Source organism: Alligator mississippiensis, chromosome 1 (assembly GCF_030867095.1).
Source record: "Alligator mississippiensis isolate rAllMis1 chromosome 1, rAllMis1, whole genome shotgun sequence".
In the NCBI taxonomy this organism is placed as follows: domain Eukaryota; kingdom Metazoa; phylum Chordata; order Crocodylia; family Alligatoridae; genus Alligator; species Alligator mississippiensis.
In genome coordinates, this window is record NC_081824.1 from 144,087,092 (window position 1) to 144,112,743 (window position 25,652).

Below are 25,652 nucleotides of genomic sequence, written 5' to 3' on the forward strand. Positions count from 1 at the left end.
ATGTAGCTGTGGAAATAACACCTTAAGGCACCATACATAATTTATTGTAAATGCTTAGTAATGATTTCAGCAAGCTCTTCTAAAAGATAAGGCTATTCATGTTGGTCTTGGTCATTTAATTGTTAACTAATGTAGTTGGAGGGGATGACAGCCAAGAGTAGAATTTTAGCTTTGAATTTCCTGGGGCTTTTTCTAAATATATTAATTTGTACACTTCCACAAACTAATCTGTGAATCCATTACCCTCTCCTCCTTTAAAGATTCCTTTTCACATTATGTACAAGGAATAACTAGGTGTCAATGGATAAGTAGAAAGGGTTTTTTTTATAATTATTTTTAATTGAACCATTTGAGACCTGTTAAGAATGTCTTTATGGCTGTTTTCTCATGATTCCTCATAGGTTAATACAAAACGCAATATTTTGCCTGAAGTGATAGAACACCACAGCAGAATTTGTCTAGGAAGTGAAGAAGTATTAGACTTACCTTATAATTATCCCCAAGAATTGCAGTGAGCTATCATGGTTATCAATATAAAGAGACGTGGATCATGTATAGCATTTTTATAGGATGAAAGAACACAAATGTGTTTAAAAATAAAATACCACTGTATGCCTTGCTTTCTTGCATATCATTCTCACTTTCAAATTTTAAAATGTCAAATTTTTAGGATAGTTAATTTGTGGCAGGGGGAGAGCTGGTCAAGATTAAAATAAATATGCATGCTAAAGTCATGCCTACTGGGTACCTTCTCATCTCTACCTCAAGTAATTGTAAAACAAAATGAGTTTTCAGTTGCATGTTGAAATTCCCTACTGAACAGTATTATGGAATAGCGGCGTCGCTATGGGGAAGATTAGCTCCATAATTTAATTTCAAGAGGAATATTGGAAATCCATTTAAGTTCCTTCAGAGATGTTTCTTCATGAATGTGGGCTGTGAATAAAAGTATATCTTCTGACATGTTTTGAGATATTTCTGAGAGCAGGAAGTAGGGGAAAAAATGAGGTACAGGAAGCATGTAAAGAATTACTGCAATTCCTTTGGCTACATTTACTATTTTTTATTGAATAAGATGAAGTTTTTTTTCCCATAATCAGCATGGGGGAGGGGGAAAGCTCCTCCTCTTATTCACATGCAGCAAACCACCACATTAAATGTATTGGCTATCGTCAAATTGGTGCTAGAAGCAGCATGTGCTCAGTCATGGAAACCAGCTAATGAAGTTAAGGGAATGCAGTCCATGCTAAGCATGCCCCTAACACATGACCTATATTGATCAAACATACTGATGGGAACTGTTTTTGTTTGTGACCCTTAAAATAACAAAGCAAGAGAGAAGGGCAGTTGCTCACCCAGGAAGAATGAGCACAGGGCAGCACTCAGAGAGGCTGGAGAAAGCTCCATCTAACACCCTCCTCTAATGCCAGACGTGCTAATAGGAACCTTTTGTTGTGTGGGGGGGCCCTTTTAAAAAAAAAAAAAAAAAAAAAAAAAAAAGGTGGGGAGGGGGGCAGGTGTTCCCTCTGCAGGGACCTGGCACTGGGCCTGTACCAGAAAGGCCCAGGCCAGCCCTGACACCCTCCCCTAAGAACAAAATGCTACATTTGATAACTGAAAAGGCCTGAAATGTTGATGGGAGCCTACCACAAGGATAGGTTAGTACAGTCTATTTGAAAAAGAGATGGTGCCTATTGTGCTCACTCCCCCTCAGTACCAACTCTTTCAGGTCATTGTGAGCCACTGCGTTGAGTACATTTAGACTTCCTCATTACTCCCGCAGCTGAGATGTGCCTTTCTTTCCCAGTTCCAAAGTTTCCTGTTTCTTCACCATTTTTAAATGTCTAGTAGACATCATCAAACTTCTGTGTAGCTGAGAGGCTCTGCTGCCCCCTCTCTGCATGTCACATGATTAGTGTGGCTTCTCCTCTGTGGGGTGGAGTTGAACCAGGCAGCCCTGTGCCTCATCTGCATATAATTTTTTGGGAGGTCCCATGACTGGAACAAGGTGCTCTTGTTGCAACCTGTGAGTGTGGGGCTAATTAGCATGTGGATCCTTTGTGGAGGGTATCTAGAATACACACACATAATAAGCAGTGCTGAGCTATGGAGTCACCATGGCTTGAAACATTTTTGGCTCTACTGGGGCCCAGCCTGATTAACTAAATGGTAAATCCTTAGCCTTTTGTCTCTGGACTAACATAATGCACAGCTCATACTACGTATAAGTAGGTACAAAAGTGGTGCTTAGAAGTGTGTTTATGGAATATCTGTGCTGAAATTGCAGCTGTCGGGGTTGAGGCCAGAGTCAGGCCCACAACAACCTCCTGTTCCCCTCTGCAGTTTCTGCTCTCCTCTCTGTCCTTTTGCTTCCCTGTCTTCTCCTGCTCCCCCCTCCCCCCCTTCATACAGCTTGCTTCCACATTGTGCTTGGCTTGGGGAAGGAACAGAGGCTGAACAGGGTCTGGCAGTAAGGGGGGTGGAGCAGGAAGGCTGCCAAGAGAAGGGGGGAGGGCAAGGGAGCTATCTGATCCTGAATCTAATGATAGGGGGCACCCATCTTGTTGTTCTGTGTTGTTATAGTCTCAACTTTTAGGATTTTCAAGGCTTAGGAATTATTGACTTATTTGGATTTTTTTTTTTTTTTTTAAATGGAGTATATTTTACTAGAAACGGGACTGCATGTAGTTTAGGTAAGGGGTATCAAATATACGGTCTGTGGGTTGGATCCAGCCCATGGAGCTGTTGTTTGATTCCTAGAGGGGCTGGGAATTTGGGGGTAGAGCCTGCTACTGAACTTGGGATATGGAGCTTTGCTGGCGATGATGTTGGTGGCAAGGGGCACGTTAAGGTTTTAACCCTGGTGCCTCCCTGAAATTGCTTGCTCTGCTGCTGAAGGTGGGTCCGGATATGGCCCCTGGGAACCAAACCAATTTGATGCCTCTGATTTAGACAGTGGTGGATTAAGATTTATTGGGGCCCTGGGCAAACAGACAATTGGAGGACTCCTGCATCCCATTATAAACATGAGTGTATCAAAAAGCATTAATAAATAGATGCGTTAAATGTTTACAGTGTGCATTAATAAATAAAGCCCAACATGTGATATTGAAATTAACTACTCAATTTTGCCAGGCACAAAACTACAAAACAACTGCCTTAGGAAAATTACTCGCGTGTGTGAAATTGCCATAAATGTATAATAATACAAAAGGAATAATGTTTTAGTTTAGTGGTCATGTAGACTTTTGTTTGACTTCTGTATTAAAAAAAAAAAAAAAAAAAGTACGTTGTACCTACACTATGGGAAACTACTTCAATAAAAATACAGGCCATGTTTATTGGGGTGTACCGATAAAGGTTTTCTTGGCCAATACCAGTAGTTGGTTATTAACTGACCATATCAGCCAATGCTGATCTGATAACCAATATTTAGTAATAATGAAAGTCATTTTAAACTACTGACATAAACCTCCTTTTTTGGGGGGGGCATGCTCCAACAGCCACCTGCTGCACATTATCAGCATCCTGATGCTTAAAAATGGCAGCAGGGGTGCTTGAACTAGAGCTCATCAAATGAGATTTAGTTTAAGTGCTGCCACCACCATTTTTAAGCTCGGGGACACCAATACATGAGACACTGTGTAGTACTTCAGCTAGAGCTGCTCTAATTTAAGCATTATTTACCCCTGCCTTGGAGCGCACACAGGTGCCAAGGGGCAGCTGTCTGAGCCTGCCTAGCAGGGCTGATGGTGGGGGGGAAAGTATGAACCTTTGTGGCTGCTCAGGACTGGGTGGTCTCTGGGCCTGGAGAAATGGAGAAACTGGGCCACAACTCCCCTAAAACTGGGCCCCAGCTCCTGGGAGCTAGACTCCAGCAGGGGAGGAGGTCTTCCCCTCCTGGTGCTGGTGCTGCTGCTGCCAAGGGCTGGGCAGGGTGGGCCTCCCTATTCAATGGGGGAGGCTGAATGGACCTAGCTGGGTAGAGGGTGGTGTGGCACATGCCTGCCTCTCCTCCCTGTTCCCTGCCCCTCCCTCCCCCCTGCTACAGCCAAAGCAGAGTTGAGCAGGGCAGGGGCAGATATGGTCTGTCTGCTGTGGGCTTGGGTCTCTTCATCCTTTCCCCCAAGGGCCCCGTACCACCCATGTGCCCCTGACTACCTAGCAGCAGGAGGTACAACTCACTGCCCCTACTGCTGTCAAGTGGGCAGGGAGTGCATGGCCTGCACAGGTCTCCCAAGGGAAAGTTAGAAAGGCAGCAGAACAGAGAGCCCCAAGCCCACAGTGAGCAGCCCACATTCATCCCATGCACAAATCTGGGACGGGGGGCACATGCCCCTTCCTATGCCTCCCGCAGGGGTATATGCAATAGCAGGGAGCTGCTCCTCTCTTTCACACCACCCCCCTCCTTCCCACCTGTGGCTCTGCCCTACCCCCTCACCATGGAGACCTCAATCTGCTCCCTTCCTGCCCCCCCTCGCTTACCCATGTCCCTTCTCTCTCTCTCCCCCTCCCCCCCCCATTACACTTGCCTGCAGGGAGCTACTCTGCACGCTGCCTGGCTGTTTTCCTGGCCAATGGAACCCAGGGACCCTGATTGGCAAGGCCTCCTGAGCCCAGGCCCCATGGGCCCGTGTGTTAATCTACCTAGAGATTTACATTATTCAGGTCTACGTGAGAATTGTCAGAATCTTCTTGTCAGGCTACCACATGTCTTTGTCTGAACCTTTTCTGGTTACCATGGAACACATTGGAGGTGTAAAGACCATTGAAAGGCTAAATATTTTTTTTAATGACAGATCAGGAGTTTCTCAGGAGGTTGCATGTACTTTGTCCAACAATTTTCCTGACTGGACTGCCTAATAAAATGGCATATGAATAACCTTACCTTTAAACAGCCAGTTCCCCAGTCTCTTTTGCATAATTTCATTTTGTACAGTAGGGGTATCATTAAGGCTGAAGGAGGGTGGCTGAGCTGGTCTGTGGCTGGAGCTAGAGTGTAGGGCCAGTTCAGTAGAGACCTGCATGCAGTGCGCACCCCACAGTAGCTCCCTGTGCTGCATGCAGAGTATATGCCTGATCCAGCTCTGCATGTGTGTGCAGCGCTTGCTATGCCTGCTCCAGGGCTTGTGCTGCATGCAACATGTGGAGTGGACCTGGCTGCATGGGTGCTGTGTGTACCCATTAATTATTTATTAGACTTTATTAGATCCATTTAATTAAAATAAATTAAAATCTAATAATTTAATTTTAATTTAAGGATTTATTAGACCCATTTATTAGATCTGAAGTTGGTCTAATAAAAGATATCAGATTCACCCAAAGAACCTTGTCTGCGTGCAGCAGAGTGTTGGCACCACTGTCTACTAGGTAGAGCTTAGGGATCGTTAATGCACAATTAACCATTAAATGGAACATGAAATATGAACGCAGACAACTTAGTGTCCTAAAATCAAAGCCTAACTTTATTAGAACACCAAGTATTATCTTAGCTTCAACCTGTACCTGGCACAACACCCCAGGAACCACACATCTCAGTTAAAGGCCAACAACTGTCAATGGTCTACAAGTTTGCCTGTGTAGGTAGCATGTTCTCCTGTGCTGTCTACATTGATGACGAAGTCAATGCACGACTAGCAAAAGCTAGCATGGCCTTTGGCAGATTCTGTAAGGCAGTCTGGGACCGCAGAGGTTTCAGAATGTGGACAAAACTGAAGGTTTACAAAGTGTCATCCTTCCAACCCTCCTTTATACTTGCAAAACCTGGACCAGTGAACTAAGAAACTAAACCACTTCTACTTGTGCTGCCTGTGAAAGATGCTAAAGATCAAGCGGCAGGACAAGATTGTGGACGCCGAGGTGTTCGGAAGATAAACTCTCCCTAGCATTCATACCCTGCTGAAATTGGCACAGCTAAGATGGGCTGACCACCTCTCAAGAATGCCTGACACTCTCCTGCCAAAGAAAGTCTTCTATGGTGAACTGTCAAATGGAGTATGCTTTTGCGGTGCACCAAAGAAGCGGTACAAGGACACCCTAAAGGTGTCCCTAAAGAGTTTTGCATCGACCCAGAGTTGTGGGAGCAAATCACTCACGACCATCCATCCTGGAGGTCCGAAATCCAGAACAGAGCACTGGCTTTTGAACAGCAACACACGGCAGAAGCAATGAAGAAACACGTGGCCAGGAAAACAAAAACATCCTATATCCAGTCCTCATCACTCTCCTACCCCTGCTGCAGCAGATTGTTGAAAGCAGAGATCAGACTACATACCTACTTACTCGCATGACCTAGCCTCCACCCCCCTTCATTCTCTTCCCTTTCTCTTTTTTCTCCTTTTCGCTTTTCTCCTTCCCTTTTTCTTTCCCACGTCTTTTCTCTCTTCTTCCTTCCCCTCCCCCCACTGGATGCAGTCATCTTCGCCCGCGAAGGACAAGAGTATATTATCTTAGAAGTTTCTATATTCAGAGAGAGAAAAACACTTAGTTCAATGATCTCACCCAATCCCGGATGTTACTTTGCTCAACAGAAAAAGCAGACACTCAGTTCCTGAAACAAAGGGTGTATTGTTGGCTGGGATGGTCCAGACAGGTGTTGAAGGCTGGATCAATGATGACAATGACGCACTTAACTTTCTTGCTTTTATGCTTTTCTTTAACTTCACTTCTTTGACCCCTCGCTTTCGTACTGGTCTCTCCGCTGTCAGCATATTGTCCATGTTTTATGCTTTGCTCCACAGACCCATCATGAGGACACCTCTTAATTTGGCATTTGTTCTAGCATCTTACTCTGGGCATTGTCCATTGATCTCCCTTATCACCTTTTCATTAACATATCCAATTATTTCATCTCTCTGATTCATTTGGTTAGTACCAAGTTTAGTTAATTTGAGCTGGTAACAAAGCTACTACTGTGTTGTGTTAGAAGAACTTCTCACAGTGATAGAAAAAGAAAGAAACATCATGTGAGCAAACTCAAGGTCACAAGCTGTTTGCAAGAGGCAAGGCCAGTGATATTGCAGAAAATGTCAGATAACCATGAGGCTATGTAGAACTTAAGCAATTATTAAATAAGGCTAAATATAAAAGAAAACTTTAAACAATACTCCAGTTCACCACTCTGTAAACAGGTGCAACTTTAAAACATAAAATATGACAAGCTAGCCTAACACCAGAGGGTCTAGGGCACAGGCTCTATGGCCAGTCCACATAAGGCCCCAGGTCATCTCTGCATGCTGGAAGTAACACTTGGGGCCAGTCTGGTAGGATGCCGCATGCCGAGCGTACCCTGGCTCTCTTTGGAGCTTCCCATGAAGAGGAAGCCCCAAAGTGGGGGCTGGTGCATGCTGCACATAATGCATGGGTCTGGACCAGCCGCGCACACTGCATGTGGTACAGGGCCAGCACTGGGTCTGTGGTGCATGCAGCACTGTGCTAGCCCGGCCCTGCATGCTAGCTTTGGCATGCACAAACTGCCTGGGGCTCTGTCTAGACTGAACCTAGAGCCAGCATGGGGCCAGTCTGGCACACCCTGGACCAACTCCTTGTACTCTGTGCAGCATCCATAGTGCCAGGTCCAGCCTTCATGCCAAACCAGTTCTGCATTGTGTATAGGGTCAGTCTGAGACCCATTGGCTGAATCATATGGCTTCACAGGCCATATGATAATATTTGGCCCATTGGCTGTATATTAGATATCCCTGGTGTGCACCAAGGAGAATGCAGATCCTTGGACCCATAGACTGCTGTAAGAGAACCAAAAAATTAAAAGCTGCTGAGTTGATATGGTTAGAAAAATTCTAATGGAACCTATGTTGTTGGAATTTTACCAATTGACCAAAACTAAAATCCATGAATTTTCAAGTTCCTATTCCAAAACTGTGGTTATACTAGAGTTTTTAAAAAAACTGCTGCTAGGATGTATAATGTGCAAAATCTATACAATTGTTCCCTAAAATTTATTCTGAGAAATGGCTGAACTGCTTTTGATGACATTTTCCAAAATAAATAAAAAAATTAAAATTGGTGTAACTTTATGCTTCAAACCTTGGATGATTTAAGGTTTGGCAAAATTACAAGCCTTACAAGGAAAAGTAGACCATCTCAGTCATCACAGCTGCTGTATGACTGAGTGGTGTGTGATATAAAAAGGTGCTTTAGGTTTCTTCTTCCTATCCCAACTCCCCAATCTTCTAGTGTGTTCTTTAACTTGTACAGTGATCATCTGAATCTGATAATCTGTCCTGTGCAGCGTTTGACACACATGTTTGTGTTCTATTTTATGAGAGAAAGCAAGAAAAGCACGTAGTGGTATTTGGTTAATTTTTATTTCCAAACCAGCCATCTTCTGGAACGCTTCTGGGTCAGTCACTACCCTTAGAAAAGGCCTCTTAGGACATTCATGAAAGTTTGTAAGATAAAGAAAAGTGGTGTCTATGCAAAACATTATTTGTATACTCTTTCCCAAGTGGAACATGCAAAACGCCTCCAAGATTTAGCCTAATGCTAGCAACTTTCTCTGATCAGGTCAGAGTTAACACACTTCTTTATTTCAGTGCTTATTTTGCTAGTGCCAAGTAATTAGGTACCATTTAACTAGGAACTGAGTTCTAGATTTTGCATTTTAATAAAGAAATTACCAAATATCTATTGTTTTACATTGGGCAAAAAGCCTTAAAGGAGAGTAAGTGATCATGCATCGGATCATATTTTTCTCATCTATGCTGGGCTCTCTGTGTATGTTTGGCATAGCAGAACCAGAGATCTGTAACAGGGCTATGTACTTTGGCCTTAAGCAGCAGCAGGTGTTTATGACCAGGCCCATTGTATCTGCCATTTCCATGCTGATCCTTAGCACATAGGTTTGATGGAGAATAAATGAGATGTAAATTCCAGCAACTGATTTGGAACTTAAGATCAGAGTTCCTTGAACTCTGCAGCACAATAGGCTTACTTTAAATTTAAACTTAACTTTAAATCAGCTTAACTGTCACAGCATACACACGTATGTGGAGCAGTCTCAACGTAAATGCGGCGCAGTAATTAGTTAAGTTGACTTAACTTACAAGATGGCTGCCACCATGTCAAGGAGCTGTACATGTGTACATTTCTACGTGGCTTAAGTCAATTTAGTTAAGCTGCCTTACTTTAAGTTGACTTAGTACATGTGTATGCACCCAATGTTATTTCCTGATTAACCTAAGATCATAGCCTGCCTTTTCTGCTTATACCCTCTTTCCTTTTGTTGAAAAAGCAATAGAAATAGAAAATTTAGCGTGCTATAGTTTTGTGTCATTTTGACGTGCAGGCAATGTTTCTGTTCAGTGATTTGGGACTCTGAGGAAAGAGAGGCTAATGGAGAAACATTTGAGAGATTCCATCCTGGTCTTTAGTTATTTAATTTGAGTGATTCTCTTAATTCTATTGCCAAGCTGTCTTCCCGTCTTTATCATGGCATGAAGGAAGAAGCTCTTTCTTTGCTTGTTGTCTTTAATTTTAATAAATGCAGGTGGTAAGTTTACTTTCAGTGTGAAATTTTGATGAACATGTAGTTAATGGCTGAATTTGATATCTTGTAAGGTGTAGTTGTCTACAAATTTAAAAGCTAAAATGTATACTATTTGATCATTTAAGGAAATTGAAATTGTTTGCTTAACTCAGATTTTCTGTTCTTCAGAAGTTCTCTCTGGCTTGAGAATAAAACTACCTTCTATGTGAGGTATTCTCACACAAACGTGGCTCTTCAGTATTTGTAGTGCTTGGGCTTGAAGTGTGTTGCTCCTTATTACAGAGGACAAAGGCTGATAATATCAATTTTGGAAGAAATTTGTTACAGTTTGAAGTCATTTTCTTTGGTTTTGGAAGGAAAGTTGTGGTTGATCTCACTCCTGCCATATTCTGGTTTGGTGCATTTAGAGCTCAGTATTCTGCAGAGTGATTCAGTTGAAATAAAATTAGAGTGCAGGTGGGAACTTTAGAAGCAGCAGGTCTAAAAAGGATTGAAAAAGTTAAAGCAGTGCTAAAATTGCTGTTTATTTCTTTGAGTTTCTTTTAAGCAAGAAATTTATAATGCCCACACATAGTTTGTAGTCTGTTACTGAAATTAAAGTACTGTTATCAAGGCGAGTTTTCATGAACACACATTAAAGGTGTTTGTACTAGTGTAACTAAATTTAACTTTGAAAGTAGTTTTAGTTTAACCAACAGTTGTTTTTATGTAGACCACTCCAAATTGTCAGTATTAAAAATATTGTTATTAATTATATGTTCCAGCAATAGTAGAACTTGCAGCTTTTGAAAGTAGTATTTATCTTTGGCTATAGTCAGGGCTTGTATTCATATTTGGTGTGTGGTTTGTTTTTTCTTCCCCCCCCCCCCCCCCCATGGGTTCCTTTTAGTCAGTTTTTAGTAAGATGGCATGGAACAGAAGTTGAAGATGTACTCTTCATTTATTTTTAATTTAAATGTGGAAGATCTGGATAGTTATAGACTGCAACTAAAACTGTCATACAAAATAGTAAATCTTATCAAATTGTAGTAAATATTTTGAATTATGCTATTTTGGCTGGTTTGACTTGACTGTTAAAGTCATATCTAGTAGCGCAAGTCCAACAACAAATGGGAAAGGATAAAGAATGATCTCTCCTTAGCAATATGATGGACTAGATTATTTATAACTATGATAGTAATGGTTAAAAAAATACTTTTTCCCTTTTTTCTTGGAATTAATTACATGGAGAACTAAATACTGTATATTCTGATTTGTCCTTTCTTAATCATTGCATTACAGTTGCTCAAGAAAAATATCTGTTAAGTGTGATTTTTTTTTTTTAAGGTTGCTGAAGCCAGTGTAAATGATACAAGTATCTCATCAGGAGAAACTAAGAGCAAAAGCAGCATTCACTTTCTGCCAAATGAAACAAAGCTAGATTTGCAAGTACATAACAAAGACTTAAATACCAAAGAGAAAAGTGATCCAGGTGTGGATGAGGATGATGTGGAAGGAGATTCTTTTTTTGATGATCCCATACCCAAACCAGAGAGAACTTATGGCTGGTAAGTAAATAATGTTTACAAGATAATGCACATTTCTTTTATGCTCAACAGGCTTGCAAAATATTCAGGGTTAAGTCAAATTTGCATATAGCCTTATGAAGTGTCACTTAATTCTTCTAACATATCCAGCATACTGGAAAGATGAAGCCTTACCTTTGCATACTTATTTGCCAAACATGAGCATCTGATGTACAAATCTATGCTGCTTGAGTACTGGTGCTGTAATCAGACCTACAGTAGCTGCATAGTTGGGCAAAGAGAAGCCTTACCTCTTAAGATGGGGCAAAATCTAACCTATATATACAAAGAAGGATTATAAAATTGATATCTTGGGAAAGATACTTCCCTGCTTATGGAAAAAATCCCTTATGAATTGGATGGATCAATGTTCACATTCAATTTTTTCTCTGTGCAGGTTGTGTTTTTGTTTTTTTAAGAAGCATATTGTTTTTCTGGGGAAATTTTTTTTTAAGGTTCTGTGCATTCGGGCACTTGCTGTAGGATCTGATAATGATTGAAAATACTGAAAAAATATGATCTGCCCAGTTATAACTGTATTATAAATTGCAGTTCTAGAAAACTAAACATAACATAACATATGGCACAAGTGCAAATTGTACAGTTTTAACATCTATTTGTAACCTTTTAATCGTTCAAAAACATAATAATATATTAACATAATAATCTTGGTCCTGGGGCCAATTTTGTTCGGTGTCTTTGTTACCGAGTCACAGTTGCTGCCTGTGAAAGGCTAGTAAGTTTCAGTTACTGGGTAGTCCCTGGCCTCTGACTGGGAAAAGGTTTGCCACTCACTCCGCTCCAGAAGAGACTACTCCTGTCCTTGCTTAATCTTGCCCGCCACGACTTTGATGGAAAATTTATAGTAGGTAATGTTCGGTCCGAGAACAGTCAATCCTTGAGTGGGAAAGGAATAGCAAGAATTATCCCAGTCTTGTACAGCACTGTCATTTGGGACTGGCCTTAAGGGCCACATTTTTGGAGCTCCTCCAACCCCTACCCTCCCACCTTGTACCTCTAGAAATTTAATTACTTAAAGTCCTATCAGCAACCAGCCGTGTTGCTGTAGGTGCCAGATTTAGCTCATGGGATACCCGAGAGTCCATCCCTTATAACCAGGAATCCTGTTTTTCCCTGAAAAAAAATTGCAAATTCTCTGACTAAACCCCCCCAAATCTGTAATTAAAATTAAAGCCCCCCCCCAGCCCTACTGGTGCTCCTCATTTCCCCCCCCAGCCCTGTCAGAGGAGGCTACAGGGCCAGGGACCCAGGTCCTCAGCCTCCTGCCTCCAACAGAAGGCAGCGGCTGTTGCAGGAGAAAGAGCATGGAGCTGGCTTCCCCCCTGCTGCCTGCCTGCTCTGGGAGGGGAGGGGATAGGACTGGCTCCTGGTTGCAGCACGCGCTCCTGACAGGTGGGGGAGACCTGTGGCCCCCCTTCCCTGCCCCCCCCTTCCCAGATCTGTGCGTGGGGCGGAGACAAGGCAGGGGTGCGCTGCGGGGGCGTGCAGCAGTGAGGGGCACAACCCCACGCTGCTGCCGCCCATGCAAGTGAAGTGTAGCCAGGGCAATGTGGAGCTCGCAGAGGCAAGCAGCCCCACTCTGCCCTGTTGCACCAGGCTGCACATGCTGTGGAGGTCCTGGGGGAGGGCAGAAGGGAGGGGAGCACGAGCCTGCAGTGTGCACCCGCCTTGTCTCTGCCCTGTGCATAGATCTGGGGGGCATGGGTCCCCCCTGCCTCCTGAAAGTGTGTGCTGTGGTGGGGAGCCGGCCCCACCCCCCTGTCCCTGAACAAGCCACCTGTCGCCTCGTCCTGCTCCTCACCAGGGCTCTGAAGCCACACAGTGCGGCCCCAAGCCCCACACACTGACTAGCAGGGCAGCAGCCTCAGCCCTGCCCACTGCCCAGCTCCCTCCCTATGGGGGCTTCAGTCCTCCCATTCCTTTACCTGCGGGAGCTGCTGTCCAGGCTGCCTGTGGCTATGTGCGTGTACATGCATGTGGCGTCCCCTGCCCTGATCCCGCTCCCTCCGAGCCTCCTGCAGACAGGAACTGTGCCAACCTGCAGAGGGCTTGCTGCAAAACTACAAAATCCATGGGTTTCTCTGCTAAAATGAGAAATCTGTGTTTTACTCCATTTTTTCCATGGGAAATCAAAAACTGGGATCCCTGCTTAGAAGAATAATGAAAGTTGAGCAGCTCAGCTGCTCTACACCCATCTGGTGCTTGGCTTGCTCTGATGTGTGTTCACTGCTGAACCCAAATTCTTGGGGCTTTGTGGGCTCTCCCACCGCTGGTGCAGTCTCAGCTGCACAGCTGAGGCTTGTGATCCCTGCGGGGGAAATGACCGAGTCTTGATCAGCTATTTCCTGGCTCGGCCACAGAGCCTGTGCGAGGTTCTGGTCCTGCGCCCTCTCTGGACACTGACTTACATAGATAGATAGTCATAGATCTCCAGCATCAGTCTTGCTCCCCGTGAAGTTTCCTGGTTCAGCCAGGTCTGGGTGAGGTGCTCACTCCAGCTCTTCCGACTTTGCGCTGGTTTGACTGCCTAGGTAAGTCCTGGGTGCTCGAATGATTCAGGCCAGGGTGCGAGCAGGGTCTTTCTCTCCTTTCCTTTACCAACCCTGCCACAGTCTTCATCAGTGACCTGGAAGATGTCTTAAAGTGCACCCTCAGCAAGTTTGCAGGTGACACCAAGTTGTGGGGAGTAGTAGATACACTGGAGGGTAGGGCTAGGATTCAGAGTGACTTCAACAAATTGGAGGATTAGGCCAAAAGGAATCCCATGAGGTTCAACAAGGACAAGTGCAAAGTTCTGCACTTAGTACAGAACAATCCCACGTACAGGCTGGGGACTGACTGGCTGGGCAGCAGCTCTGCAGAAAAGGACCTGGGGGTTACAGTGGACAATAAGTTGAATATGAGCTAGCAGTGTGCCCTCGTTGCCTAGAAGGCTAACGACATACTGGGCTGCATTGGTAGGTGTGCTGCCAGTAGGTCAAAGGAAGTGATTATTCCCTGCTTTCCAGCATTGGCGAGGCCACATCTGGAGTACAGCATCCAGTGTTGGGCCGCCCTTGGGCTGTGGACAAATTGGAGAGAGTCCAGCAGAGGGCAACAAAAATGGTGAGGGGGCTGGGGGACATGACTTGCGAGGAAAGACTGAGGAAATGGGGCTTATTTAGTCTAGATAAGAGGAGACTGAGAAGGGTTTAATAGCAGCCTACAGCTACCTGAAGTGGGGTTTGAAAGAGGATGGAGCTAGACTGTTTTCAGTGGTGGCAGATGATGGAACAAGAGCAACGGTCTCAAGTTGCAGCAAGGGAAGTTTAGGTTAGATATTAGGAAGAATTTTCTCATGAGGAGGGTAGTAAAACACTGGAACAGGTTACGCAGAGAGGTGGTGAAATCTCCATCCTTGGAGGATTTAAGACACAACTAAAAAAAGCTTTGGCTGGGATGATTTAGTTGGGGGTGTTTCTGCTTTGAGCAGGTGGTTGGACTAGATGACCTCCTGAGGTCCCTTCCAAACACTAATTTTCTATGATTTTGTATTGGTATTAGGATTTTCCTTCCGTTTTAGTAATGAATGAAGTTTTAGAAACAACCTTTCTCCTCCAGGATTACAGAAGCAGGCAAAATGTAATAAGCTGTTCAAAAGCAGTGTAAGTTGAATTTATCACTGAATAATAATACTTTTTAATTTCCTACCTGGAAATGCTTGAAAGACAATAGATTGAATCAAACATTAAGTCTTTGAAATGCTTTGAAATGGCATCAAGATAGATTTATCTCACTACCGCTTATTAAAATAATAATAATAAAATAAAAATATGAGCATCCAAGAAAATAATCTTTAAGCAGCAAAAGTAGGAATTGCCTAACACAGAATAAATCTTAATATATCAGGTGAATTGGGTTTTCCAAACTACATATCATTAGTTCAGTTCATTTCCTTATCTATTCCACATACCTTCTTAGACTCTTATCTTTAATACTAGCCAATTGCCTATCATGAGTGACAGATTTAAAATAACAAAGGAGTGTTTATGTGGCCAACCCCTGCTGCCCCCCGCCACCCTCTCACCCTTCAGGGTCGGCCTCCCTGCACCGCCACTGCCACCTCCTCTAGCCACAGCCTGCCTCTACCTCTTCCCTTGAGGAGCAGGGCTTCCCTCTGGCTCCCTGTCTCCCCTCTGTCCCCAGCGCTTCCCCCTCCCTGCCAGCTGTTGGGTGGATATGTGTGCACCTGCCTCTACCCCCTGGTTGCCTCCCTGCCCAGGCCCGCAAAGCCAATTGCCACTCACCCTTTTTGCAGTGCATGCGCAGTTGAACAAAAACATTACAGACAGACAGACTAAGCCCTCTATTATTTTAGAATATGACTTCTGTAATTAGCAGGCTTGGTAGCAAGTAAGGTATTTTTTGTTTGTCTAAACTTTAGTAAATGAATTGGCAAAATGCTAATTAATAAGGCTATAAAGAAATTATTTTCAAGACAGTTCCTTTAGAAAGAATGTTATGGTGTAGGTGTATCTGCAGTTTAGTAGATAGGTCAGTATCGACCTGGAAGGATGTGGGTAATGGGGTCCCTTGGGGTTTGGTCCTTGGACCTGTACTCTTTGGAATCTTCATCAGTGATTTGGATGTGGGTGTGAAGTGTACTCTGTCTAGGTTTGTGGACGATACTAAATTGTGGGGTGAAGTGCACACTCTAGAGGGTAGGGAACGATTGCAGACAGACCTGGACAGGTTAGAAAAGTGGGTGGTACACAATAGGATACAGTACAAGGCTAGGTGGAGAGTGCTGCACCTAGGGCACAAAAATACCCAACACACCTACTGGCTGGGAACTGACCCTCTCAGCAGCACAGCAGTGGAAGGGGATCTCCAAGTCATGGTGGACTCCAGGATGAACATGAGTCGTTCATGTGACGAAATCATCAACAAGGCTAACTGCACTTTGTCCTGCATCAGCAGATGCATGACAAGTGGATCCAGGGAGGTGATGCTTCCCCTCTATGCAGCATTGGCCGGACCGCAGTTGGAGTGCTGCGTCCGGTTTTGGGCGCCGTACTTCAGGAAAGACGTTGATAGACTCGGGAGGGTCCAGAGGAGGGCCGCTCGTATGGTTGGGGGCTTGAAGGATGGGCCCTGTGGGGAAAGACTGGGGGACCTGGACCTTTTCAGCCTCTGCAAGAGTAGCCTGGGAGGTGATCTTGTGGCCGCCTACAAGTTCGTTAGGGGGATGCAGCAAGGGATCGGAGATGCTCTGTTCATCGGGGCACCTCTTGGAGTGGTAAGGAACAATGGTCACAAACTGACAGAGCGGATTTAGGCTGGATATGAGGAAAAACTTCTTCAAGGTAAGGGTGGCCAGAATTTGGAATGGGCTTCCAAGGGAGGTGGTGCTCTCCCCTACCTTGGGGGTCTTTAAGAGCAGGCTGGATAGGCATCTGGCTGGGGTCATCTGAACCCAACACACTTTCCTGCCTAGGCAGGGGGTTGGACTCGGTGATCTGTTGAGGTCCCTTCTGACCCTGGCATCTGAATATAGGACTGTCCATCTGGTGTCCCTTGGGCTGCCCTATGGCTTGGAAGAAGTTAAGTTGCAGCCCCCAGGCTTCTGCCTGGTCGATGCTCCCCTTGTTATTCTGTCTGTTGTTGCCCTCCAGCAGCATCCCTGTTTTCCCCCTGCTCTCCCTCCCCACCATACTTATGCTTTAAATGTGTTGGAAGACTAAGCGCAAAATAAAATTCTGTCCATAATCATCCTGTTAGATGAGCAATAGGTACCATATATAAGGTCACTCACAGCTTGGAAATGAATACACTTTGGGGAATGTTGAAGATTAATTTTAGCTTTATTGCACTTTTCATAATGTTATATTCATAATTAATGTGTTAGCTTAGTATTTAGTATTTCTATTCCTACATATGAAATTCAAGTAAACTGATTTTAATGCCACGATGAAATAAATCCATTTTGCTTTAATGTCAGGGGCATGACTTCATAGAGATACAAATTTTGCTAAGCAAATCTCATCTTGGTTATAAAGCAGGAATAGGTTGATATATTTATTTATGCTTGCTTTTTTTCCTCCCCTCTCCTCTCTGCTCCATTTTATTTGTGGGGGTAACAAAAGGCCCCCTGATAACAATAGTGACACTGAAGATGATGCAGGAGATCTGTCTGTGACAAAAGCCAGGCAGCCATCTTTGCATAGGTGAGAAGTGAATCTTTTGCTCAGTACTTGCCTCGGCAATCACCCAGTATAAATATTTCACCCTCTTTTATTTTTTATTTTTTATTTTAGATTGTAGAATGAATAGTCCCTGCCTGTGTTTTACTGAAGACAGTATTTCTGTCTAGTTGTTTGCATATTTAAGGGACAGTAGAAGAAAGTCATGTGTATAGTTTTAATTATTTCCCTCTTTAGGAAAAATGAGCCCAACAAACAAGGACGAAACGTAGCATCTCTTTCTGATGTACCACCCCTGAAAAGTGGATTAAGCTCCCTAGCTGGAGCGCCTTCACTAAAGGAACATGACAGTAAGTGGGGATATTTAAATCCTTTTCTATCTCAAGTGAAGTAGAGAGAACTTTCAGTTCTGAGAAACTAAATTTAGGTATAAGGGTGAATAATAAGCTAGTACTCTGCCTCCTTGTGGCTGTAATGTATGTTACAATGTGCTTTTTCACTGCATCATCCCATACTCTTTCAGGCAGTGTGATGTAGGAAGGGCCTCTTGCCTAGATTTTTACCTGTCAACCTATACCAATCGGGATTTGTTAGGGGGGTTTTTTGTATTGTTTTGTTTTTAAATCAAAGTACCTATTTTAGCTATGTTCTGTGATTTATGTACAAAACAGCTTCATAAAGCTTCACCATTAATTTTAATTGAAAATAAGACTTAATATTTTTCATAATATTTTTTCACAGACAGGTGCAAAAATTTGGGGGTATTATCTTGGTGGATCAAAAGAGACTGATTGAGTACTGTAGTGTGAAAATAAATAACCAGTCTTGCTGACCTAAACTGGACTGTCTACATATATAAAGTTATTTACCATATCTAAGTGTTTGCACGGTTGGCTTATTGCATATATGGAAAAATGTTACTACTTTTAGCTGGTGACTGGGTATGTTTAAGTAGAGGTTGAGTACCAAAGAATAACATGTCCAATTTATAATTCAGATATTTTTGTTTACAGATTCAAATAGAAACTCTGTTTTGAAAGATCTGCATTTGGTCAATGCAAAACTTGGATCGCTTGAATTAGGTAAGTAATAGTTGGAGCAAGAAAACTTGAATGTCCTAGTTGGGAGTTCTAGCTCAGTTCCTGAGAGAAACTCTGAGACCTTGAAATAGGGATAACCAGTCAAAACCTTCAGTTTTCCATTATCAATCACTGGGACTCTTCCTTAAGTTAGGACAGTACTGTGTGGTCTGCTATATGGTGCACATAATTTCAGTATACTGTCAGGATGTCTGTATGCCGTATAAAATGGAAACAAGCCATTTGATATTTTAATTTTGGTAATAACTTTATATCTTAGTCTGGTACCATGATGCTGCTGACTAGAACCACCAGGGGGAGCCTGAAGTAAGAGCAACTAATCTGTCCTGTAAAGCAGTCAATCTGCATAGAGCTGCTGTGAAATATTGTTCCCTTTTGCTATTAGTGTTATTTCAGGTACAGTATTTAATTCCTCAGTTGTGTGCATTATTCCATAACAGTGGCTGGTTATCATTGTTCCCTACTCTATGACAAAATCCACATATTAAACTACTGTTCTCATAGTTCAGAATTGCGTTCTAAAATATATGTTAATTTGAAAACATCATTTAAAAAGGATATAGGGGAGGAAGTTTCAAAATATTAATATTAATTAGGTATATGGATTTTAGTGGGTTTCAGTAGGAGTTAGGATCATAATTGCACTTGTGCCTTTGACATTTTTAATAGGATGAAGTCCTAATTTCATTGGTAACAAGTTTACAGCCAAAGGATGCATCTACACATACTATTACTGTGCATGAATAAACTGTAGAGCTTATTGCTCCTGGGCACACTGTTTGAACATGTGCCTGGGAGCAATTAACTGCAGATAAATAAGCTCCATAACTTTTTCATGCACAGCACATAAAGCCAGGTCAGAGCAGCTGCGGCTGGCAGGGGCCCCTAAGGGTCAGCCTCCCAGCCTGGGGCTACTCCTCTTGGCTCAACATGCTGCAGAGGGACTGGCTGGGGCACAGGGGTGCTTCACCATGGGGCTAGCCTGCAGGCAGACCCCATGCTGAAGTATCTTCATGCCCCAGCCAGCTGGGTCAGTGTTTACATGTGCACTGCTGCAGAATTTTTCTACTTTGCAGCAGGATAGTACTTGTATTTACTACTATCCTGCTGCAGGGTAAATTAACTTACTTCAGCCTAATAGGGACGCATGTGTAGAAGCTGAGATGTTTACTGCACAGTTGACTAATTAGTTGCACAGTAAACATCTTGTAGATGTGCCCAAAGAGAACTATAAATTGTTTGACTTTTGCCTTTTGGTTCAATAGCCAACATCCCGAAAGGTTGGCCTAGACTAAGGCAGTGACTTCCAGACTTTTTGGACCATAGAGCACTTGTAACCATCAACATTTCTTGCAGATCACCATGTACACTTCTCATCAAACTTTTAATTGAAAAGCATGGGTGTCAGTGCAGTTCATGGACAGTGGTTTGAGAAACACTGATGTTGATGTTTAGATTCAGAAAAGAGATTGAGGTTAGCTAATTCTTATGCAAACTTGATTTTTTGCCCCCCAGTGTTGATAAGATCTGTATTTACTGCTAGCTCTCACTTATTAGTAAACCCTGTATTTTGATGCAGAAATGTAACTGGAACTTTGCATTTCTTGCAGAGAGAATCTGTTTTCACCAGTAAAATACTTTTTTATTATTTAGGAACTGGAGATGAAGATGACTACGCTGATGATTTCAACAGGTAAGAGGAAAAATACTTGGGTGGTTCTAGCTTAATATTTAATACATTGTAAAGATACACAATTACACAGTTCTATTAGAACAGAAATAGCTCAATAATATCTCCGTTTGATAATGCTACCATCTTCTGTATGTCTTTGAACTTCTTTCAACTTTTAAATAAAATTTGGAAAACTTTGGATGAACGTGAGCACTTCATACGTTACTATCTATAGGATACAAATAAGCTTTAAGATTTTAAGAGAAAATACCCTTTTGTGAGCAATACAGTGTTATAACTTCTTTTTTTAACATTATAATTAGCATTTTTTTCTAAAGTGGTAAGGAATTCAACAATAATATTCAATGCCCTGATCCCACAGCTTAAAGCCATAGGCAGTACTAGAATCTAAATCAGTATTCCCACAGCTTAATTCAGTTATAAAAATAAGTTCTAGAACTTATTTTTCTTTTTAAAATTCAGTGTTGAGCGATTTAAATCCGAACAGTCTTTCTTTTAAAGTCATGTGAGAGTTGAGGAAATTATTGCACATCAGAAAAAAGTCCAGTTCTATCTACCTAATACTTTTTTTCTTCTTTGTTAGTATCAGTCACCGCTCAGAGAAAAGTGATGTCAGTATTGGTGAAGATATAGAAGAAATTTCTGTGGAGATGGAAGACCTCAATGCCAGTGATAAAGTAAGGCTTTATTTGTGTGGTCATGCTTTTAATCTTGTGTTGAAAAGATTTGTGTCTTTCTGTAGTCATGTACTGCTAGAGATTCTTTTGTTGCAAGCAGTTATAGTTTTGTCATTGAACTGTCACTTGCGACCATTGTCTTTAATATAAGGTTGGATAAAATTAACCATATGATCTAAGGCAACTTGATCTACTGTGTCATTCAAGGCTATCCAGATTCTGAGTGGCTTGGGGCCACAGAACTACTCTTTTCCGCCCCTTCCCCCCCATCCTCAGTGCTCCAGCACACTGGCTTTCCCCCAGCCTCCACCTGTGGAACCCCTCAGTCTCACTGGCCATGCTGCCCCACCATGTCCCCAGGGGCAGAGACAGGCAGCAGAAGCTGAAGGAGAGGTGGGGAGCCCAGAGACTTGAGCAGCAGGGTGAGTGGTGCCTGAACCAGGAGCCTGGGGGCCACAGTTTAATCCTTCAGGCTGCATATGGCTTGACAGCTGCCAGTTAAACAGCCATGATCTAGTTCATAGGCATGTAAAAGGATTTAAGTTTGTTGACATTTGAGAAGTTGAATGATTGTCTTTGCCTATGCAGGTGTTCTTTTACTGCCCTCAATTGAGTTGAATAACTGAGGGAAGGGGACAGGGGAAAGAGACTTCCATACCTTTACCTTAATTTCTTTTGCCCTTTATAAATTAGGAAACTATAGGGTCTTTGGTAAATTTCAATATCTAGTCAAAGAGCTGCTATTGCAAGCAGAATTACTATGTTCATAAAATTTGCCTACAGTTTGCCTGCAAGCAGCAGATTGCTCTCCAAAATTATATCTTTGTGAATTTTTTTAAACTGTTAGAATAAATTCCAACAAATAAATTTTATTTAAACTGCTTTTTTTCCCCTGGCCTGATTACTGTTTTAGTTGATAAAGTAAAAGCGTTGTCATTATGAACTGAATCCCAGAAATGCGTCTTATTTAACTTCATTGGGGATGGAAGGCTTTAAACTTCAAAGAACTTGACCCCTTGGCCCTTAACCTAAAAAGCACCCTTTTTGTAGGACTACATAACTTAATATATGTTTTAGTCAGATTTCTAAATTTATTCTGTACTTATTTTCTCTTCTAGCTTGAAGATATAACACAGGATCTTACTATTTCTCAGTTAAGTGATGGTGCAGATTATCTAGAGGACGTGGAATAAAATGGGACAGCAGAAATACTTGTGTGCTGGATTTGAGGATTCTTGTGGACAATTATTTTCAGACAATCACTCCTTGCTGAAATGTCCACTCCCTTATATGTGCCTTGTGTTTCAAAAAGACTGCAGGTGTAGAGAGCTCTTACAAATTCATAACAAGAATTGAATGAAATTGTTCATTCCAGTTGGAGTCTGATATTGGAACTGTTATTCTTCATTTGGTTCAGCTATAACTTTCACACCTGGAGTTGGATTTCCCCAACAGGCTGTCCATTGCTGGCGATGGATATACCAAAATGCTGGTCTATATAAGAGCATAATGGATGAGATTGAAAAAGCTTGCAGAACTTCTACACAGAAATGTGTTTTTTTTTTCTAATAAACTTAATGCTGTTATGATAACAGGCTAACTTTTTTAGCTAACCAAAGCAAGAAAATTCAGAAGTAGCCCTTTAGCTTGCTCCTGTTGACTTTATTGTAGTAATGAACCCAGGCTGAGTGATACAACATCTGGTAAACTTGCTGTAATTCCTGGTTACTCCACCCCTACTTTTATAAAAACAGTGGTTAGGACTTTTTAAAAAAAGTGGCTAGGTTTGGGGAGCTAAACTAATATCTGAATTTTCTGAAAAACAGGCTCTTTTAAGGTGTCTTCACTTAAAGCCCCCAGAATTGAGTGCCTATGCTCACTAGGTGCTTTAGAAAGCTTGGCTGTAATATTTATTTCTAACCCTGAACTTTCTTGTTCTAGTATGTTTCTTAGACCATTCAGGTTACTCTAAAGTACTGTTCTGTGTGATAATCTTCATTAATGTTAACAGTTGTTAAAATTGCAATAAATGTGTGATTCACTTAATGATCCATAGATCGTTAACACCAAGAGGACCTGGTTAATGGTTTGTGGAGCTCATATTATTGAGGGCTCTTCATTTGTTGATTCACTTTCATTGTTTAAAATTCATATGGTTTTGAAAGTGAGCGCCAAAAAGTCTGGAATCACTAACCTGTCTGAACAGGTTTAAATCCAAATATTCAGAAAGAAATATTATGCCTAAGACACAATGCACACTAAGTTTTAGCCAAGAGCTAGTTTTTGTACTTTCATTATAAACTCTTGAAAAACAGGGTCAGTAATGGAAATATTGAGTTCTTTAAATATACTGTCATGCATGGCGCTGCTAAAATATATAGGTCATAGACATTTGTAATGTTGAAACAAGCCTTCAAATTGTGCACTTTTTAACATTATAAACACTGGCTCATTGGAAAAGAAACATGTAAATGGATAAAGATTACTTGATTGTTTTTTCTTAAAGATTTGTAATTTTATTTCTGGTGAGCTCTTTAATTGCCATCTCAAAACTAGTAGTATCTTAGAGCACCACCATTGGTTAAGCATATAGATTTGTTACTATGAGCTGAGTCTGCCATAGACCTTTATGCACTGAGCCAGCAGGCATGGAGCAGTGTTGGAAGAAGGTTATGCTTGTATAGTGATCTAAATGAGAAGAGAGGAGGGAAAGTGTGCCTTTTTATTTATGTGCACCTGAAAATAGCCAGCATAAAACAGCTGAATTAGTCATGGAGTTAACTCCATGACCTTGTGCCATATTGCATACAGCTTGATTCTCCTGGATTGTGGTGTATGTATGAGAAGTCACCAGGACCTTCAACGCATAGACCTGGGCAGGAATATGGAGGAGTGGAGGCTGCGCAGACCTTTAACCCCCCCCTCTTTAGGCTACTGGGGATCCAAAGGCCAGATCAAGTCCAGATGTTCAGTGCCTCAATGGCTGTAGTTATATATGTGTCCAGGAATTAAACCCAGGTCTCCCATGTGGCAGATGAGGATTCTCCCACTGAACCACAACAGCGGGTTGCCATGTAGCAGCTGAGCAGAGAAGGGAGACTGTGCCTGCTCAGACCATCCTGAAATCTATGTGCCACAGTCACAAAGTAGCAAAGATCTTGTAGCATCACACACACCCTATCAGAGATGGTTTTAAAGTGTGGGAGAGCCTGTGCCTAGATTCCTATCAATAAAAGGGGGTGTTTAAAATACATGAAAAAAAAGAAGCTGCATATGCTTTTGCAAGAACTTGTGGGAACACATGCTTGTACAGCATTTTGAATCCATGCATGAATCATTTAGAGACCTTTGCATTTCCCATATCTCCAGTAAAACAGAACACTTATGCTCATCTGTAAGCTATATTGAATATGGTAGTTTTTGTCATCCTAATAGGTAATAAATTACTGGTAAATGTTTATAAACTGCATTGTAGAATGTGGCCTTTTTTCCCCCTTGAGCACCAAATTAAATATTTTAGCTGTTAGTATTTGAGAAAATAGGTATTATTCCCCTTCCTCTAGGGGTTGACAGGAGATAGAGAACTTTAGACTATAATTGAAGCAGACACCAAATGTGGGTACAGCTCTTTGCTGTTTTTCCTATGGTTTTTTTTTGTTGTTTTTGTTGTTTGTTTTTTTTACTCGTGTGTGTAACAGTGTTGTTGAAAAATAAAGCTACTGCACTGGCTGGATTCTTAGAGTATGTTATCAAATATCAGCTGCAAAATTTAGAGGCTTGGGTACAGTAAGAAAATAGCTAAGGTCCAGGGGAGGGGGGGTGGAGGGATTAAAGAATGTATTTAATTAAAGTCGGCCAAAACCTCTGTTTGTTTGGAAATGACTTGATTTTTTTTTCCTTTTAAAGCCCACAAAGTTCTGCACTTCTAGATAGTTGTTCATAAAATCTGTACAGGACAAGATTTCCTGGGCTACCAGACACCAGTCTCAGTATGACACAAAATGTACAGTTCACTGAACTGGAACAGGTCACGTCTGAATGAGCAAAAAGGCCATGGGTTTCTCTTTTATAGTAACATAATCAAGTTACCTTTATGATTAAGGTGGCATTTTAATCATGTTTAAGTTAGCCATGCAGTTCAAAATGCATATTATCTGGTTGTGTTTGGGAGGAGCAACACTTTAGAGAACTAATACAGCTGAAGACCATGCTGTTTTGCCTGTCAGCCAGTGGATTGTTCTCTGACTAAGCTGCTGCAAGAGTGGGACTCGGCTCTCCCCTGTTAACAGCCTTGCGTATTACACAAGAGGTGGTCAACCTGCAGCCCGTGTGCCATAAGTGACACTGACAGCCTCTGTGTGGCATGCCGCAGATAGGGGAGGCAACAGACAACGTAATGGCAGACAGGGAAGGGAACAGAAAGCAGAGTAGCCAGTTGGGCCGGTGAAGGGGAGGGAGTGGCATTCAGGGAGGTATGGGGCTAATTTGTGGCACGCCTGTTGAAACAGTTGGCCACCACTGCATTATACCTTCGTACAGTGACTAGAGGGAGAGGAAGCTGGGGAGCTGGCTATGCCTCCTATCTTTCAGCACAGTCTCCTCAGTCAATGGTCTTTTTCCACTGATGAACAGGGGCTGGTTCCTAACCAGCAATGGGTTTGTTAGGAAATACAGTTAGAAGGCATTACTTCCTAAGTAAGCCAAGGACTTGGAAGGTGTATGGTTTTTTTGGTTTTTTTGTTTGTTTTTAATCTTGCCGTAATAAACTCTATGGGAAGCCCCTGAAGAAACTGAAGCTTTGCATCCGAAGAGCCTGTCCTGACAGATGCATCTGAGATGCTGTTTCTGCACAGCAGTGCTGGTTCGCACACCAGCTTGTGAACCACAGAAGTAATCTCATGGTCTG

At 42.4% G+C, this 25,652-nt stretch overlaps 1 protein-coding gene across 4 annotated transcripts in view; it reads left to right on the forward strand.

Moving 5' to 3' along the window:
- The window catches only part of CEP43 (centrosomal protein 43), a 43,329-nt gene extending 18,850 nt beyond the window's left edge, over positions 1-24,479 (forward strand). For 2 of the 4 annotated variants that reach the window (XM_019479842.2, XM_019479843.2), the window contains 7 exons: positions 10,835-11,055; positions 17,220-17,300; positions 17,514-17,626; positions 18,290-18,358; positions 20,030-20,069; positions 20,653-20,746; positions 21,865-24,479. In XM_019479842.2, coding sequence (XP_019335387.1) covers positions 10,835-11,055; positions 17,220-17,300; positions 17,514-17,626; positions 18,290-18,358; positions 20,030-20,069; positions 20,653-20,746; positions 21,865-21,939 — 693 coding nt within the window. In that variant the 3' untranslated portion in view covers positions 21,940-24,479. The remainder of the gene's footprint in view (positions 1-10,834; positions 11,056-17,219; positions 17,301-17,513; positions 17,627-18,289; positions 18,359-20,029; positions 20,070-20,652; positions 20,747-21,864) is intronic. The other 2 variants (XM_006261049.4, XM_006261050.4) reach the window with 1 other exon arrangement.
- The last annotated feature ends 1,173 nt before the right edge of the window (positions 24,480-25,652 follow it).